Source organism: Hippocampus guttulatus, chromosome 13 (genome assembly GCF_054856545.1).
Source record: "Hippocampus guttulatus isolate MCC_2025c chromosome 13, RoL_Hgut_1.0, whole genome shotgun sequence".
Lineage (NCBI taxonomy): Eukaryota > Metazoa > Chordata > Actinopteri > Syngnathiformes > Syngnathidae > Hippocampus > Hippocampus guttulatus.
In genome coordinates, this window is record NC_141273.1 from 14,094,979 (window position 1) to 14,115,231 (window position 20,253).

A 20,253-nucleotide genomic window follows, 5' to 3' on the forward strand; every position below is an offset into this window, starting at 1 on the left:
GAAATTGAGCTACTTTCAACCACGAAATGCTATCTCTGTTGCTCGTCCTAATTTTATTTTGAAATGGTAAAACCGGATAAGGTATTTGTCATTACAGATATCTTGACGTCCACTCCCCGCTTTCGTCACGGACGTATGTAAGCACGGCAGCTCCAAGAGCTCCCGAGACGGCAGGGACGGGAACCGCTATTCTCTCTCTCCCTCTCTTTCCATATCTCCTTTCTCTGTGTTATCCTGCCCCTTGGAGAAAGAAAAAACAACTCTCTATATAAATATATATCAGAGGGAGGTAGCCGAATCGTCACCGGCTGGAAACTCCGATGGATTAGTTTTAAATAACCCCTCCCGACACCTCCCACCTCCTCTCCGGTAAGCACGTTTCGTTTAATTTTCCCACTCACGAGTTGCATTTCAATTGCTTGCACTGCCGTTTGGTTTTTGTTTGTTTTCTTTAAATGGGAGACACATAGGCTACATATATAAAGATCTATTAGCGCGAGGTGATGATGTTTTTGCAGTGGGATTTCCGTAGATGGTGGGGCTCTAGCGTTGCAGCAGCTGGGATGGGGATGCACTGCAGTCAGAGCCGCGCCGACCGCACCGACAGCACACAACAAGGCCCCCGCAGACAGCCTCCTGTTGATTTAGCCGCAAATAATTGCCCCCCATTGCCAATCGAAGCTGCCCCTTAATCGGGTTATGTGTGTCAAGTGTGTGCAAAGGCGACACGTCCATTTTACACTGGAATCAAAACACTGATGATGATGAGGAAGGAGGGGGTGACTGGATAGACGGAGCAACGTGCATGCAGTCATAAACATAGCGGAGCAGGAGAGGTGGACAAACTACACACTTTCAGTAGAAGTACAGTTTGTAAAGTACGAGTACTGATTCCTTTCCTTTATGTAAGTCCAGATAAAAAGTACAGGCTTCATCCACCCATTTATCCATCGATCCATTTTCAGTACCACTTGTCCTCATTCAAGCGAAGGGTGACCCACAAGATCCTATCCCAGTTGATTTTGTGCAAGAGGCAGGTTACAAACTGGACTAGTCATCGCCCAATCAGAGAATTCTACTGTCAATTACATTGTTCCTTTCTCACATTGGTGAAACGCTATTCGCAGATTTGATTTTTGGAACCCGTCCTCCATTAGTCACTGAAAAACTCACGTGACCACGATCTTTGTGTGCAAGCCAAAGCCCTGTCTAATGTAAAAGTAGTGCCTTACCCCCATCTAGTGGCATCTATAGGCAGTTATAAACTGCACAAGTGCTCCATGACTCTGTATGTTTGTTTGTTTTTTTCAGATCAGATGGAGTATTTTTGAATGCCAGAATCTCGTGGTTATCAGAATGAATCAATTATTCCGGTAAATGACGTTGAGCAATTCTCTTACATAAGGCAATGGAAGGGGAATATCTTGATTTTCCCGCTACGTTCTCTCTCTCTACTTGCATATTTTTTTACATCATCAACAGAAGTTGAATACGGCAACAAGTCTATTTTGAGAACGTCAGGAGTAGAAAGTATCATCAAGTATTAACCGTCCTGTGGGGAGTTTGCATGCCCGTCCCTCTTATTTGTGTGGGTTCCCATCATCCCAAAACATGCTACATGTTTGCCAGCTTGAAAACCAAATTGTCCACAAGTGTGAGAGTGTGAATACTTTTTTTTGTGCCCTTTGATATGCTGGCGATCAGTTCAGGGTGCTTCTTACCCAAAAACCCCTGAGAGAGATTCCAGTTGCCCTGCCACCGTAATGAGAACAAGTGCTCGAGAAAATAGACAGTTGGATGGATTAGCACCAAAAGCACTTCATGTTACACTATCACCTTAATGAGCACGGACGTCAGAGCTTGAGCTGAGCATGTCTCGTATGAGCATGGCTTATTTGTGTGGCTGAAAGAGCAAAAGAAATCGACTGAAAGGAGCTTGACTGGCAGAAGGACTTGTTGTTATCAAAGTCACAATGGGCGTCTGTTTGTCTTTGGGGGTTTTTTGTGTCGCTGTCATGGATGAAGTTTTGAGAGAAAAAAAATGCCTTGAAAAGATTATATCAAACAAAACAGAACTGCTCACCAATCAATTCGACACAGTTGACGGAATTCGGAACAATTTAGTTGATTACTACGCCAATCCCGATCATACAGTGTCAATGTGAGACCCATTTGGACTTTCTGAAAGTCATTCCTTAATTCTTCTGCCGCATAATCATTGTCCGAAGCGCAGCACATCATTATTTCCAATGTATTGCTGCAAGAACCGTTGCCCTCTTCCACTGGCAAAAGTTGTGGAAACAAGTTTCAATTCTTTTCTTTTTTTGCGATTTGTGGTGGGGCTCAATTCCAAGTTGTTAATTTCCAATCTCAGATGAAGATATGTGTGAAATAACATCAAAATAAAACAAAGAGAATGACACTTCATGGTAATGCTAACTGGCATCTATTTTCCAGGGCTGTAACGCTTTACACATTGGATTGAACACAAATTTTGCAGCGACCCACCAATAGATAATATAACAGTAGTCTTATATTCTTTATCCTTTGTCACGAATGGCCCATACTAGTGCTGTATTAACGAGCTGAGAGGAGTTGAGATGAACTGTATATCTGCCTGTGTTTGTGCGTCATTACTGTGTTTTTTTTCCCATTAAGCGCAATCATTTTTGTCGACCCCATTACTACTACTGTATTTTAATGTTGGTCTTTATGGTGGTATTGTGGGTCACAAGTTTCACACTCACTTTGTTAAGAAGCACAGTTGGGCTCGATACCACACATCCACTTTGTGCGAGGCTCAGCTGTGAATTAATTTTTTTTATAACTGGGTCTTTTCATGGCAATCACTTTGCAAGAGCAACACTGCCCGGCATTGTCCGGCTAATCTTGTAGCCTGGTGAAATGCAGCCATTGTCTTCTTGTTAATACACTGAATGAAGTCGCTTGTCTGACACAAGCAAATATTGTAACGATTCGGTGGGGTGGTGCCGCCATATAGTGGGAGATTGTGGAGTCCGGTCAACACGTGGCCCGAGAAGTGACGGTCACATTTTAGTCTTGCATTGCGCGGTTGAATAAGGTCACGTGTGACGTCAGTGGAAGAAGGGTTGTGGGAAGTGTGACCCCAGTCATGTGAGCGCAAAGGGACCCCTACGCTTCAAGCGGACGATTGCAAAATAACTTTATGATGACGCAGTTTATGAAGACCACAACTTTTTTATGCAAGGGTTTTTTTGTTGTTGTTTTCAGAGATTGTAAATATTTTCTCTTGGTGTTTTATTTAAATGCATAACTTGCTAAAATAGAGAAAAACTGAGATCAACACAGGGGGTTTTCCGTGTAGCCTCACAGATACTAATGGGCGATTGTCCTGTTGTCACTCATTAGGCCACTCCCCGCCAAAAGCAACACAGCTCAGTCGCGCAGTTGTTGTTTCTTCCAGATTATCCCAAAGTACAGTAATTACGCTTCATCATTTTGTATTCTGGTATACTTTGTTTTTTAAATACAATACATTGCCATTTTTCTTTCGGAAAAATCTGGGGAAAAAAAGAATGCAATTTCAAATCTACAAGTAACGAATTGAATTGAACTAGTTAGTCAAGGCTTACTGCGAGCACACGCTATTATCCACTTATTTGACTCATTTTGGATGATCCCCAGCTTGGTTTTTCAATGGCATATTGGAAAAATGCGGTTTTGTGCACGTTCTCTTTTGGCATCTTACATCTGTATTTCCATGAATGCCGCAACACTTCTCAATTTACAAGAAAGACAAGATGTAAGTAATGTGAACCTTTTCAACACAAAGCATAATCTTTGCACCTCTGCCAGGGCCAATGGAATTTTTTTTTTTTTTTTTGGGATGTTGTGGCAATGTTAAACATATTAGTCTCAGTGGCCTGCAGACAGTAAGACATTAACAACGTCATAAAATGCATGGTTTGTGCGGTATGCTAATAGCAGCCATGCAAAAGTGCAAAAGTAATGAGATTAGCAGTGCACGTCAACATTATTCCACGCTATTATCAAAATAGTTTCACTGTATCTTGCACTGGATTTGACACACTGCGTGACCCTGACATGACTCGCCTTTTAATTTATTATATCGATCTCACAGCTTTACTATAAATGGACTTGTATCTCATTCCGACTCCCAGCACTGTGCGTGTATGTGCGCTCATGCCGAAATGAAGGCTTTTGTTTCAGTGAATTAATTTCCAGTTTAGAATGATCAACTGCCGTCTTTTGAGGCCCTGCATCCAAAATCACATCACATGTTATTACTTTTGTTAAAAGCTCATTATCACCAAAATGTCTTTCAAGCTTTTTTCCCCCACCATGTCATGCCATGAGTGCGGCCTCTGCTCGGATATAATAAATACATTTGTCAGACTGTGCTTGCGTTTTCTTCTATGCCCCACTTCAATTAATTTCAGGATGATGTCTTTGAAGGGGGCATTATTTGGAAACTTTTTTTAAAGCATGTTCGACAAAAAAAAAACTTCTCACCCAGCAGAGAAAGAGTTTGCGTACAACCTAAATCAGGGGTGTTAAGCTCATTTTTGTCGCGGGCCACATTTTAGTTACCGTTTTCCTTGCAGCGCCGTAATGACTGAAACCATATAAAGAAGTCAAGAATAAATGTTTATTCATCCATTGTTTAAGTTATTGAAATAAGGGGTTTGGTAACAAGAAAATGATTATAGTCTTACAAATGAGAATTTCAAATTTTGGTAGCGATTTTAGCAAGCATCATGAAAGTTACCATTTTTGATTTGCTTTCACGGGCCACATAGAATCATATGGCGGACCAGATCTGGCCCCCGGGCCTTGAGTTTGACACTCGTGACCTAAATGATCTTGGAGGTTCGGCGATTTCAGTGTTTTTAATCATCTCAGTTGTATTTGTTGCCTGGAGAAAAACTCCACACAGGGAAGGTCGGAGCCAGAATCGAACCCATGACCTCCGCACTGTGAGGCAGTCGTGCCAACCAGTCAACCATGACATGAACAGAGGTTGGGGACTGCTGGTGTAAATGAGACCAAAGCCCCATTTTCAACCTCCATCTTGAGAATGATCGAGCACCATGTGAAGTTTTCTTTCTGCCTGTGTCTTAGGCTGAGAGGCTTCCCGACAATGTGGGTCAGGATAAAAATTGGACCCGGGCCACTTGTCACAAGAACTTGGACTCCTCGGAGGCATTAGAATAGCGTGACGTGTTCAGCTACAATGCTATCATCTGTTTTTCTTAGAGCGGGGAGGGGGTTGTGGTTGTCATGACGTACTGTTTCTCTGCCATGCACAAAAAACAAAAAAACAAAACATGTAATCCGGGCTTTCGTCTTGACATGTGGTTATTGATGGTAGCGTCATGTGTGTAACTGACTCCCGAGGTATAATTTGTCAGCTGCGACTTTTGATTATATTAACAAGTGGAAATGTGCAAAATCAGCCTGTTGCTTTCAAAGGCGCGCCCATAAATCTGTTCATCCGCTCTAAGGAAACTGTCCAAAAGACGCCGCGCACGACTGTGAGACACATTCACTGCAGTCACATGCCCACACAGACGTGATTCGTATGCGCGGCCAAATCACCAGAAAGACAGCGTATGTGTACAAACGGGACTCGATTGCCGAATGGGATTTGGGGACGTTAACGCTCTGGTGGCCGCTTGCCTCTATTTTATTTCAAGAACATCTTTGTTATTCCATATCGATGGTATTGCATTCTGAGATCTGTCGTTACACCCTCTTTTCTGATTCAGTGTTCATTCCCCTTGCGCAGCCCCCCCCCCCCCCCCCCGAATGAGTGTGGAACAAGGCCAAGGGGGCATTTTGGGCTGTTTTCGCTTGTAAATGCTAAACAGGGCTGAAGGAATTCAGTCACAAACTGTGTTTCTTTTGGCTCGTAACTGGCATGTCGGAGCGCCACTGTCATCCCCGTTACTGTACTGGAAACTATTTTCTCGATGGATGAGTTCAACATGAAGAATTTGAAACACTTTCTCTCAAGATAGTTGTCACGAGGTGAGCACGTCTTGACACAAGAGACGTTACCATGGATCGACAATGGAGTCTTGAGCAAAAGATTGCTCCTGTTGGCGTGTCGCCATCCTGAGTAACTAGAAACAATTAGCCATTGCCCAGTTCAACAAGCTGCTAATGTTGATGAAAGACAAATAAGCTGTCTGCCATCTTCGGCGTTTTTGAGTGTCTTATATGAGCCTTTCGGGAAGGAATGGTTCTTTCTTTGGGAGGGCGGCAAATAAGCAAACAGGCTCATTCGCCGGTCCGTCATTCATCATATCCGTCAGTGGCCCGGGTAACTGTAATCGACAGTCAGTCAGTCGGCCATGTTGTTTGAACTGCGTTCCCGTCATCGCTTCTGTCAGTAAATTTCACCGGTCTGCCATTCCGTCCCTTCAATACGCAAGTAAATATCACATCATGAGAGGTTGTGCGTTCTCTGACGGTCTAACGAGACCGAAGCGTGTGTGAGCAACGGACGCGTGTGACTGCGAGCGAAAGGATAACAAAAGCAAATGGCACGCCAAACTTGTAAATGCAATGGCGGGGTAAAAGTCTTCCGGCGAGTGTGGCTGTGCTGCTCGAAAAATAAAGTACAGCTTGTAAAAAGCCCTTAAGGGCGTGGTTTCTCAAAACGTACAACGATTGGTCGGGCACATTACAGCTTGGTGACACTAATGAGAGGCCTGACAAGATTCTGCCATTTCAAAGGCAACACAGGTCCATGTCTTTGACTGGCACATTTTATTGTGCTACTGTGGTATCTTTAGGGGTTTGGCTGTTTTTGTTTTTTTTCACGAAAATACACATTGGTGAATTTGTAGATTGATAATTGCCAACTTGCACAATAGAAAAAACATAACAAAACTGAATGACGGGGCCGAAAGTCAGGACATTTGTAGAAAGTCAGTGTCAGTGCATGAAGAAAAGATGATTCAGTACAGCTCCACCACATTATGTTCTACTGTATAATTAGTTGTGCAGCTTAAAGTATGGTGTTTAATTTCAGCTTAATTGAAAGATTGTTCCGACGACGAGTTCTGAGCCTCCAAGGAAGCCGCTGAAATAATGGAACATTGAATCATAATTTCCCAACTGGCGTTGCCAGCTATACTCAACCCCCACCACCCCCACCCCCAACCCCCCGCCGCCGCCCTACTCATTCCTAATTTCACGTGCGTCGCCTCCTCAGAACCTAGAGAATGGGCTGCGTCCAATGTAAGGATAAAGACGCAGCAAAACTCACCGACGAGCGCGACGCCAGCCTCTCGCACCACCCGGGCCACCGTTATGGCGCCGACCCCACGCCGCAGCACTACCCCCCCAGCTTCGGGGTCACCAGCATCCCCAATTACAACAACTTCCACGGCGGAGGCGGAGCTACGCAGGGGGTCACCGTCTTCGGAGGCGTGCACACGTCCTCGCAGTCCGGCACGCTGCGCTCCCGCGGAGGAACAGGTGAGATTTCATCCGTAGAAAAAACACACCCGGAGGGGCTTTGACAGCTGTTTTCATTTAGATTCGGCTTCCATGAGCGTTTGTACTCTGTGTTATTGCCGCAATTAAAAATGCTTGTGAAAATGTGTTGAGAGGCGCTGCCTGGAAGGCCTGAAAGCTGTTGTGATAATACAAGAGGGCTTGGTGATGAAGCTCAGAAACCGTTCAACCGTTGCAAAAAACAAGGCACATGGTGTGATGGTCATCGTAAATATCCAATTTTTTCTCGGCCACAAACGAGTCACAGAACTTGCTCTGAAACCTCATTATCAGTGAAAAGAGAAAAAAAAATCATCGGTGCCACTAGGGGGCCGTATAGGACCAGGCCCCGAGTGAGTAATCTACACGTCCTGGCAAATTCCCACTGGGCTGGACTGCAATATCCACTGATGTAACGTAATCGGAATATCGTTAAAGCTATTTTAGACTGCTCTACGAATAAGCGAAACGCGGACGTAAACAATCAATCGACAGCAGCATCTTGACCTTATGCAAGCGTTTGTAAAAATAATTGATGCCTTTTTTAAATACAGGCCTGGTACTCTCTGTAGTTGAGTCACTAAATTCAGCTGGTCACCTTGTGAGAAAGACATCACTGGGCACAACTTTAACTCATTCACTCCCAAAGACGTTTTTCAACGTATTTTCAGACTTGGTCTAGAATTGGCTGGTACTGAATGAGTTTTAATGTGCTAAAAACGCATTTGAAAAAAAATCTGTCTGAAAGTGCTTGTGCTTTTGCATAAATCCATCAAGCCAAACCGTGAGCTCTACGCCAAGTGCAGGAGTCAAACCCATGTCAGAGTGTCGTCTCTGTAAACCAAAATGGTGGCCCGAGTTTACTATTTATACCTGCTTCCACCACTTCCTAAAAGCCAGAAGAAGTCTCTTTGGCAGAGGAGCGTCAAGCAAAAAAAAAAATGTTGACTTTACTAAACCGAAATAAAATGCCACTCGTCAGCAAGTCCTACTTATAGTGGCACATTGCAAACCACGTTAACCGTTTGAGTGCCAGCTTGCAGAAAGTCTGCCCTACTTTTCTGGATTAACGAATGAGCCGAAACGAAGCCCGTCACCTCCGAAACATTTTGTTTTGCCATTACCCGCCACTCCTAATAGATTCATCGAGCCAGCGCAAGATGGATGTCCGCTAGTTGCGAGTTAATGGAAAACAGCGTGACCCAAATGATCCCTGGAGCTCTGTCAAGCACATCTGAGGACGAGTAAGCAGAGACACGACACAAGCGCGTGTTGCGTTACGTGTATACGGGTGCATAAATTAACACCAGCTCTGACTTTGAAGTCAACGCACTTTTTCTCTGGCATCAACAATTTGATTGAACTGAATCCTTACTCTGTCTGAAAAAGTCACCGTCGCACCGTCCGCCGCATCCGGTGGGGGCACTGCCCTTCGGGAAAGAAAAAAAAACGCCACCGCTCGTGTTATTGGCCTTGAGTGATGGCGATTGCAACCAGATGACATTCTGTCGGTAGTTCCTTCCAGATTCCAGACCTGCTGATTCAATGACAAAAACATAATACGGCCATAGCGCGGGATAAAAGGAAACAATAACACTAAAGATCAGAAGCCGCGTGTCGTTTGTGAAATAAAGCACCAAATGAGATGAAAAGGGAGGGGGAAAAAAGTGCAGGAGGCATTGACATTTCAGTGCCGCATATGTTCAGCATACGGACTGACCCAATGATGGAAACCACAAGAAAAAGCCGAGCATGCCAAGGCCAGACTTATTACGAGCCCTGCCGAGGTGGCAGCAGACTGAACCCTGACCACCCTTCTCATCCTCTCCCAGTAATGACATCCACAGGCCCAAAAACAAATCGACATTGACTCCAACCTGGCGCATAAGATGAAGTCCATCTGCAAAATCAGTCCCTTAGCGATGCGGCTTGGTTCTGCTTGCAGGGGTGACGCTGTTCGTGGCTCTGTACGATTACGAAGCCCGGACCGACGATGACCTCAGCTTCAGGAAAGGGGAGAGGTTCCAGATCCTCAACAGCACGTAAGCTTGAAAACATCTGCGGGACAGCACTTGAGGGCGGAGCTCCGATCGCATGATCAATCTGGAAATGGCACGCGAGGAGACCACTGGCAAATGTTATTTGGGGTGGGAAAAAAAGTTGTGAAGGTCACAAGATAGAACAAGTCATCGTCGGGTCAGAGCTGGAGAACAATTTCGACGCAAATATTTGTTTTTAAAAAAAGGGAGGGGACGATTTGAGGCATTTAATGTATATCACAAATCTATTTACAAATGAAGCTCATCGTCCCATTTTGAATCCACTTCATGTTTCACGTAATTTAATTATTATTATTATTATTTTGCTCTGTAGCAGACATGAGAACGCACATTAGAAGTATTCCACTTGTTTTGGTTCTCAGTCATGTCATGTCACATATTTGTGCTGATTGCAAGCCAAGGTTCTTTGTGCTCAAATGTAAGGATTGGCATTTGCTGGCCGGCACACTCGGGGCAAATGGAGACAACACAAGTATTTGCAAATGAATGCCTACTCTGGATGAAATGTAAAACATTCGCAACAGTAGCTAACAGGGCAAATATGTGCGGTTATCCTTTTGGGAAGAACTTTGAAACATTTTGTAAAGAATGTGTAGCGTTTTGGATTGATTGCCAGTCGACCTGCACGGCTCCAAAGCGCGTCTCACTTCCTGTCTGTCGTCGTTCCCTACAGAGAGGGTGACTGGTGGGAGGCCCGTTCCCTTACCACAGGTGGAACTGGTTACATTCCCAGTAATTACGTCGCTCCGGTGGACTCCATCCAAGCCGAAGAGTGAGTATGATTTTTTTTCTTCTCCCTTTCATATATGACACTCGCAGAGCTTGTCATTAATATTTCAGGCTTCATCTGACAGCATGTGCCGTGAGAAATGAAAGATAAATGTTTGAAAGGCATGACGCTTTACAGTCACTTTATTTTTCCGCAGCTGGTATTTTGGTAAACTGGGCCGGAAGGATGCCGAGCGACAGCTGTTGTCCAACAGCAACGCCAGAGGCACCTTTCTCATCCGGGAAAGCGAAACAACCAAAGGTACGCATGCCAACTTTTTTCCGGAAACATGCGTGGCAAAAGCAACATGGCCAGAGACCTCAGAGTGCAATTAAACACACACACACACACACACACAATTGTATCAAAACATACAGTTCCGTAATTGCATATTGATACCACAAAATGATGGCAGAGGACCACTTTTGTCTAAATGGAGCTCCTCAATTCACTTCTACACCAAGATGCCACCAGTTGGCACCAAACCAAAACAATCCTCTAATACTGTTCTGGCCTGACCACAAACACAGCGAATAGGTGAATTTTGAAGGAATGACAAAGAAAAAAAACAAATCTGCAAATTTGGGAACGCCAAGCCGCGAAAATGCAAGGGCTTGCTGTTTTAATTAAACATTAGCTTTAGCGTTATTGAAGTTTAGTTTCGTAACGGGGGACAGTTTGAGCTTGAAACAAATGAATTCACTCGACTTCTTATGGGACAATGTTGCAAATTTCGCCGTACTTGAATGACTTACACATGTGGCTTTTAAACATGCCCATCTACTTTGTGTGTGGTCTCGGTTCCAGGGGCTTACTCCCTTTCCATCCAGGACTGGGACGACATCAAGGGAGACCATGTCAAACACTACAAGATTCGCAAACTGGACAGCGGCGGTTACTACATCACCACCAGAGCCCAGTTCGAGACACTCCAGCAACTTGTACACCACTATTCCGGTGAGTTTTCGCCAAGAGTCTACGTTTGGATCGACGCCACATCGTACGGCGTCACAGATGCGCGTCTCCTTCGTGTCTCCCGCAGCGAGGGCGGCGGGGCTGTGCTGCCGGCTGATCGTGCCCTGCCACAAGGGAATGCCCCGTCTGACCGACCTGTCCGTCAAAACCAAAGACGTGTGGGAGATCCCGCGGGAGTCGCTGCAGCTCATCAAGCGACTCGGCAATGGACAGTTTGGGGAGGTCTGGATGGGTAAGTCATCCTGAGAAAATTAAATAAACAAACAATAACAATGGTTTATTATATACAGTTGGATGAGATAACATCGAATTAAACTCTTAAATGCAATTCCTTCCGTGGGCCTCAATTATATGCAAATTTTGGCTATTCGTGGGCCCAATCCCCAGTGAGTAATAAAAAAATAAAAATAACTTGCTTAAATAGATTGGTTCATCTGCTGATCGGATCGGTGATTGGTTTTATCTTTTTAAGCTCGCTGATCGGTGGTCATCTCAATCATGTGAAGCCTATTAATTGGTTCCCTGCGAGTGGCAAAATATCGGGGGAAAAAATTTTGATAAGATGCAATGCAATTCTACACCACTGCAAATTTGAATCAATTTTAACTGCCGTAAATTTTTAGCACGTTCTTTTTAAACCGCACTCACTGTCACATCGTGCAGTTCTACCAATTTGAGCTCCAGTTCAGCAGTTTTTAATTTAAAAATAAAAATGTATCGTTTAATTTCAAGATTTTTTTAACTTCATTTCTATTCCATTTTATGATTGTTTTATTGTATGTTGTATTTTTGGGCTGTTTCGTTTTGATCGTTGTTCTCTTTCATTATCCTTTCATTTGTATAACTTTTTTTTAATGACGCGACACTTTCGATTGCATTTTAAAACAGCTCTCGGCGTGTTCCACTGCAGTCAAGCAGTACGCCGCTGCAAGCTACAGCCACAATCATAAAAATACGGTGAAATAAACACGCTCATCAAAATGGTGTCACTGTAAAAATAAAAGCCTTTTGATTCGTTTTATGAAAACGACACTAAAATATCAACAAAATTGTTCACAACATGAAAAGTTAGGACGAAAGTGTTCAGTGAGCATCCAAATAATCTGTAACTGTTGGCATTTTGCAGGCACGTGGAACGGCACCACCAAGGTGGCGGTGAAGACCTTGAAGCCGGGCACCATGTCGCCAGAGTCCTTCCTGGAGGAGGCGCAGATCATGAAGAAGTTGCGGCACGATAAGCTGGTGCAGCTGTATGCCGTGGTTTCCGAGGAGCCCATCTACATCGTCACCGAGTACATGAATAAAGGTACTGCGGGATGGCATCGAGATTACAACCCCCCCCCCCCCCCCCCGCCACCCCACATGGCGTGTACCTAATTCATGGGCGCATATGAACCACTCAGTAGGTGTCGTCCAGATATAGAACATGTGCCAAGTCCAACTCTGACAAGAGCGATGACAGCAGGCGGGCTTCCCGAGCTTCGTCAGTCGCCAATAAAGCGTAACTTTAGTGGCACCAATCCCAGCATGGATCTCACGTCACTTGTTTTTCTTCTCCCTTTCTGTTCTGTTGTTTTGGCTCAAAACCCACGCAACGTCAGACTTGATTTTATGGCAGCTCGGTGCTGCTTGCTGCAGGCTGATTCAAAAAAAAATAAAAAAAAATTTGTACAAGAAGTTAAATATCATTTCAGAGCAGCTTTTTGCAAGGGGAGCGAGTGTGTGTGTTTGTGTGTGTGTGTGTGTGTGTGAAAGGCAGCCAAATGCCGAGGAGTGAAGTTCAAGGGAAAATACACGTGCCAGTCAGGTGCTTTGTGACTCCTCCCACAGGGCACGGCTCGGCCAACGAAATCATTTCTTCAAAACAGCTTTTTGCGAGTGGGTGTGTGCAAGTGGTGAAGAGCGAAATTCAAGCAAAATACACACACCCAGTCGCACAATTTGAAACTCCTCCCCGATTACATTTTTTATTCCCAGTACTGTAGTTTTGTGAGTGGAGTGAGTGGGGGGTTTTTTTGTTTAGTTTTTTGTGAGGCACGCAAGCAATGAGAAGAGAAGTCAAGGAAATCCAGAGAGCAGTCACAAGCGTCGTAATGTTTATTCAGAGAAGTTCAAGGGAAAAACACAGCCTGGGACTTGCATTCTGATTGCGTGTTGCATTGCCTTAACTTCTCACCTAACCGTTTGCACACCTCACAAGCACCAACTCACTCTACTTGCAAAAAAAAAAAAAAAAAAGGAAAAAAAATGTAATGCCCGTACTCAGCCATTGATTGGCTGGAGTTGTGACATGAGTGGAGACTTACAATTAATGTGACTATTCTGCATATTTCCTTGACTTTTCTCGTCACCGCTTGCCCACCTTGCACACACCCACTCGCTCCACTTGCCCAAACCCCCCCCCCCCCAAAAACTGAGTGTTTATTGACAATTTAACAGTAATTAAAAGAGTCAAAAGACACAAATGATGTTGCGCTTTCTGTGTTTCAGGGAGTTTGCTTGACTTCCTCAAAGACGGAGAAGGACGAGGCCTGAAACTTCCGAATCTGGTGGACATGGCGGCTCAGGTATGACATCAAGGCTAAAACTTTTCGCCGCTGTTCTTCAAACTGTTTGACAAAACAAGACGTTACAAAAACGCTTTTTAATTCGTAGGGTTGCCCGTGAAGTCCACTTCCAAACCAAATGACGCTGGCTTTTGTGCGTTTGTGAATTGTGATGAAACCAAATAACAGAATCAACTTCCCAGGTGGCAGCCGGCATGGCGTACATCGAGAGGATGAACTACATCCACAGGGACCTGCGCTCTGCCAACATCCTGGTCGGAGACAGTCTGGTGTGTAAGATTGCTGACTTCGGTCTGGCCAGGCTCATTGAGGACAACGAGTACACAGCGAGACAAGGTAGATGACGCTGATGCAAATGGATTCACTCCAGCCATCTTCTCAAAAGGAAATGGTTGTCCAGAGGTGATGTGTTCAGGTGTTGAGCGTCTGTCGTTGCCATTTTGGAGGATTTTCACAAATGAGCTTTGTCATTTGAGGTGTCTGGGAAACAAATGCACACGCGGTCGCGGCATGGCAGCGCCGCAAAACGACGCCAAAATACGTTTGCGTCTCAGAAAGGCAAAGAAACAAACAGATTCCAAGACTTGGGTGGAAAAAAAAAGACATTCCCTCTTTTTGAAGGATATGAATAAAAATGTATTGTGTTGTACTGCTTGAATGATTTTTGGGGGAAATTTATTCCATGACCTTGAAATTGTAAGTCCCACTTTTTGTCAACAAAAAAAAAATGCTAGGTTGACTTGTTTAAAATGTTTCAGTTTTATTTTATTTTTTTTAAAATCATTTGTAGGTGCAAAGTTTCCAATTAAGTGGACTGCACCCGAGGCGGCTTTGTACGGGAAGTTCACCATCAAGTCCGACGTGTGGTCCTTCGGCATCTTGCTGACAGAGCTTGTGACCAAAGGCCGGGTGCCCTATCCAGGTGCGTGTGCTCTGATTTTGTTTTGTTATTTTGTTCTTTTTTCATATTCATGCGTCGTGTGTGAGTGTTATGTTCTGTAGGATGGGAAAATGATAGTCAACGTACTTTTTGGGGGGAGTGGGTGGGGGGGGACCACTGCTCTAATCCTAATCCAGTGCTCTTGTAGTTCCCCTCGAGTCATCCTCACGTGCGCTTCTATTCGTTCTCCAGTACTCCTCGAGTAACTCTTGTCCCGCTCGAGACCTGCTCCCGAGCCCTTCCCTGCTTTTCCGGAGTCCTCCTGCAGTCCTCATTCAGTGCCCTCGTAGTACTCCTTTGCAACAGACAAAATAGCCAAAGATGGCCGCAAGCTAGTCCAAAATCGGTTCAACACTAAAAATAGACGGTGGACCACTTTCCGTGTTGCGCGTGAGTGAGTTTTTCATGAATTATTAAATGTGGAACTCTGCGTACTTCACTCCTGTCTCTGAAGAGATCACACTTTAGTTTGGTTAGTGATGTAATCGGCAGGTTTTGTCCTATCGGGGCAACATCACAGTTTGGCTTTCTTTAAGATCTTGTCATAATTGTAAACATAAAGCATGGGAGTACTACTTCCTGGTGGTAGAAAGTGACTGACTCCCGTTGACTTGAGCAGACGTCATAGTCCCTAAAAGGTTGAAATTTGTTGTTATTTAGTTTTTTTTAAAAAACTCTGGGTGGTCCAGTGGTTAGCGCGTCAACCTCGCAGCGCAGAGGTCATGGTTTCGATCCCGGCTCCGGCCTCCCTGTGTGGAGTTTGCATGTTCTCCCTGTGCCTGTGTGGGTTTTCGCTGGGTGCTCCGGTTTCCTCCCACATTCCAAAAACATGCATTGCAAATTGTCCCGAGGTGTGTGTGTGTGAGTGAGCGTGGATGGTTGTTCGTCTCTGTGTGCCCTGCGACTGGCTGGCAACTGGTTCAGGGTGTCCCTTTTACTGCCCGAAGACAGCTTGGAAAGGCTCCAGCACGCCTCGCGACCCTTGTGAGGATAAAGCGGTTCAGAAAATGGATGGATGGATGGAAAAAAACTCTATTTTTGGGGGCGGGGGGTTCTCCCCCCTCCAGATCTGTGATTGGCCATTCTCTTTGTTTTTTTGCTGATCGGTGATCAGCTGCAGAATCCTGATCGTTTTAAAGCCTCCTTTTAGTTTCACTTCAGCATAAGGACCATTGTGCCATCTATCATACACCATTTGTATGTTGTATGAAGCTTCAGTGCCTGACCTACATTACACAGTGAACAGAAAACAATATGTAACCACAATGATCCGTTCCAGTCTGAATACGATCGCGCTTTCTGTTTTTCTTTCCGACGATGACGCCGAGCGCCAAAATGCACTTTTTCCACCAGTACAGAAATCACCATTTGACTACTAAAGGCATCACATCTCCCCCCTTCCCCTTCCCCGTGTGGTCCAGGCATGAACAATCGCGAAGTGCTGGAGCAGGTGGAGCGGGGCTACCGCATGCCGTGCCCACAGGACTGCCCCACATCGCTCCACGAGCTCATGGTGCAGTGCTGGAAGAAAGACCCCGAGGAGAGGCCCACATTTGAGTACTTGCAGGCCTTTTTGGAGGACTACTTCACTGCCACCGAGCCTCAGTACCAGCCGGGGGATAATCTCTGAGTGGCTTTTCCCAACTGTCCAACAGAGGGAGCCACATACCCTGCTATCCTCTTTCTTGCACCCAGGTGACTAAAAAAAAAAAAAAAAAAGTCTCCCAAACTCTTCCAAGCCACCAACACGCACACCACACACACACACACACACACACAGAAAGGCAAGATGACTATAAGGAGGGACATGGGCCTGCCATGGATGCAAAAAGACGACGGTGAGCTGTGTAACTTGTACGTAGTGTAAATACAAAAATTGCTTGTTTACTTCTTTCTGTTGGTTCCATTCGACATTCTACTTTTTGATATTTTTGGAAGCAGTTAATCCAAGGTGCATTGTAGGAAAGCTTGTAGGTAGACTGAAAAGATCAATTAAGGAGCTTGCCCACGTTCCTCCATTTTTTATTTATTTTTTCTTCTTTTTTTGTGTCGAATCATCCGAATGACGCGCAAATGTTGACTCCTTGATGTTGACAATTTAATGTTGCCATCCTGTGTAGGATTCCTGCTTTCAATTCGGGCAAATTTCCTTATAGGGGTGCATCTGAGACTACGTTCATGCTGCAGGGCACGATGGCCAATTAGGATTTATTTATTTTATTTATTTTTTTGTTCAATTCAATCTTTGTGTGTACTCGTTCACATTACAAAAACAAATGCGACATCGAGTGACACACACGCACACACGCAAAAACACAACAACAACAACGACAACAAAACGATGATCAAAACGATGATGAACAGCGTTGACAGAAGTAAATAAAATCATGCGCATAGTGGCTCATTTGAGAATGACAGACGAACACACCCGGAGCAAGTAGACCTATACATACGTATAGGAGGCCGTGGTCGGATTTGAAAAAAATAAAAATAAATCATAATTATAGTCTCCACATCACATGAAAAAAATGTGATACAGATCTCACATGGGCCAAAAATGGGAATAACCTGCAGTGTGAACATAGTCTATGTACGAGCCCTGGAATTCGCTCATAATGGCTGCTTCAAACAAGTCAACTTTTTTTTTGTGCGTCCTGTTATGATTGACGTGTCCACCCAATTTGTTTGTCTGGGGTTTTTTTCTTTCTTTTTTTTTAACTTTCAACCGGCACTACTGAATGAGTTTTAGGAGGTCTTGTTTGAAACACGTAAAATATTACCACCACTTTCAATAGAATGATCACGCTTGGCTAAATTGTAAAATGTTTTCTAACACGTTGAGGCCTCCAAAAAAGACGGTTTATGATTAGGTAAAAAATAAGTACGTACAATTATTTGGAGGGAAATCACAGAGTATTTTGAATTCTGCATTTCATGGAGAGCCATTAAATTTTGTCGCCATGCTTAGCCTATGACGCAAACTCAAATTCCTCATAATTTGATGTTTCCGTCTACTTTGTGCACAAAATTCTCATTTGCAACAAAATCTCTTTTGTTATCCATTTTTGCAGGACTTCCCGAAAAAAGCCGCAATTAGCATGAAATGGCACTTTTGAACCAAAACATCACAGACTTTGTCTTTTTTTTTTTTTTAAGTCTCTTGCAACTAATTCGATGGTCCACTCATGATAGATATGCAGACCAAATTTTACATTGCGAAATCAAACTGGCTTGAGGGGCTGAAATTTCAAAGACAAGTCTGTTTTTGAGGGACCCCCTTGAAACAGCCAAAATGAAGTGGACACTTTGAACCAAAACGGCAGACTTCATGTGTCTCTTCAGGCATGGGTTCTTTGGAGGGGTTTTTTTCTGGCATGCCTACCAAATTCCATGCTAAGAGTTGAAATCTGCTTTGGCGGCTGAATTTGATGGGGAGTTTGTATTTGAAGTACCCCTAGAAATGTCCAAAATGACCCCAAAGTGGCTCATTTGAGCCAAAATGGCAGACTCCAGTGTGTTGGTTTTGTTTTTTTTCCGGCAGGGCTTCTTGACAATTTTACTGTACATGGGTCTACTCATGCCAGACATGCCTTCCATATTTCACGTTGCTCTGACAACGGCTTTTGGGACTGAATTTTCCAACTCTGTAAACCCAGTCTATTCAAGAAGGACTCCTGGAAACGACCCAAAAATGGCCGCTTCAAGCCATAGGGTGGACTTCCTGTTTCTTTTCAGTCATGACTTCTTTAGTCTTTTGTGGGGCGACTCACGATAGAAATGGCTATCAAATGTCTTGTTGCTGAGTAAAACCCGCTTCGAGGGGCAACGTTTTCTTTGTATTGTTTTCTACTAAGTTCATTGAATATTAACATGACCGCGACATGTAGTATCGCTAATACTGCTCCTTTTCATTTTTCTCAAGGAACTCCGATGTACTATAATACCTGTTCTTGCCTTTTTCCTCTTGAGTAAGACTCTCCTATCGTAAAAGCAGGGTTTCCTCAAACTGGATGCATTCCGCAATTACATAGGAATCAAAGACACGGTGTGCTTGCTTGATGATCAATGAATTGCCCCCACCCACCCCGCCCCTGCTGTAATTGCCCGATGCCAGTTTGGGAAACCCTGCTGCAAGGAAATGTCTTCTACTAATTGCCTAGTGAACTCTTCCACCCTGCCTCGCCACAAAGTGCAAATGCAAGCACTTGAGCGGCCATGCAAACAAGCAAATAATTTTTTTTTTTTTTTTTTTAACTGCCACTCAGAGAATGCCAAACATGCGTTCGAGACCAAACATGTTTACATCCTTTCAGAGCATCAATGCCTGCAGCGCTTGGGAGCATTCCATGTCAACCTTTCCCGTGCGTGTCTTTTACGTTGTTTTACTGTATCTGTCGTTATAATTTATTGTCTTATGATCTGTACATGGTTTGAAATTAAACACAAACACACACAAAAGAAGAAGAAAAAAAAAAAGAATTGCCATGTACCATTTTGTTACGTCCTCTTTTGCAAAACCGCTGCAGAAATGTCAGCGGTGTGTGTGCTCCAGCCATTTCGTTTTCTTCCCCTCTGGGCTTCATGTCAATCACTCAAAGCCAAAATGACTGAACTGAATGCAACCTGTATGCAAATCAGCAACAACAGCGTGTCCATCAGCCACAAAAACAAGGACAGATAGCGTTTCGTTGACTGTCATGGCTGAACGTAGTTTTTAATCGATGAATTGTTTGTATTGCTAAAAGAAGACTTTTAAAATAACATATGCAACATTTGAGCAGCCAAATGTTTGGTGTGGAAAAAGCCCCGAAAGATTTTACCGTCAACGTATATTGTAGCTTAAGCATTACATCATTTTTCAAAATTAGTACATGTGCATGAAAAAAGATATTTCCTTGTCAAATGGTGCCACTCATCATTTTATTTGAACCCTTTCATGCACCCTTGTCAGCGGCGAACATGACAAGCTGACCACTGTCGTAACCGCTGTCCCCGAAAGCGTTAAAAGTCAAACAAATATGTTGGAAATGTCCGTGGAATATCATCACAAAAGCTATTCTAATAAATTCGATTCATTCTTATAAAATCATTATTGGTGTTCAATATGTATTAAACACATGTGTGTACTGCTCTAGACTGCTTTTCAAAAAAACAGTAAGCCACGCTAAAGACACCCTTTATTTTTCTTTTAGTGCTGTAGTACTTATACAATCAACAATGCAGATTATTTTTGACTTTTTTGTTTATCTTATTACAATGTATTCTTTTGAAAAATTACTTTTTTTTCAGTCAATTCAAATGTAAAGTAAAAATTGGTTAAATATAACAACTGTTTTCCTTTAAAAAAAAAGACCTAAAAAAAATCTAAGTATACAAAGTCAACATAAAAATGGAATGGCGCCATCATTAGTCATTGATAACATATAAGACAAA

At 43.8% G+C, this 20,253-nt stretch overlaps 1 protein-coding gene across 1 annotated transcript; it reads left to right on the top strand.

Annotated features, from left to right (window-relative positions):
- Nucleotides 1-112: 112 nt before the first annotated feature.
- Nucleotides 113-19,909, top strand: fyna (FYN proto-oncogene, Src family tyrosine kinase a). Its single transcript, XM_086127164.1, has 12 exons — nucleotides 113-369; nucleotides 7,226-7,491; nucleotides 9,455-9,551; nucleotides 10,243-10,341; nucleotides 10,496-10,599; nucleotides 11,146-11,295; nucleotides 11,381-11,545; nucleotides 12,440-12,619; nucleotides 13,804-13,880; nucleotides 14,063-14,216; nucleotides 14,671-14,802; nucleotides 16,242-19,909. Exons 2-12 carry the CDS (start codon nucleotides 7,236-7,238, stop codon nucleotides 16,448-16,450), a joined length of 1,623 nt encoding a protein of 540 aa, XP_085983290.1. The 5' UTR covers nucleotides 113-369; nucleotides 7,226-7,235; the 3' UTR covers nucleotides 16,451-19,909.
- The last annotated feature ends 344 nt before the right edge of the window (nucleotides 19,910-20,253 follow it).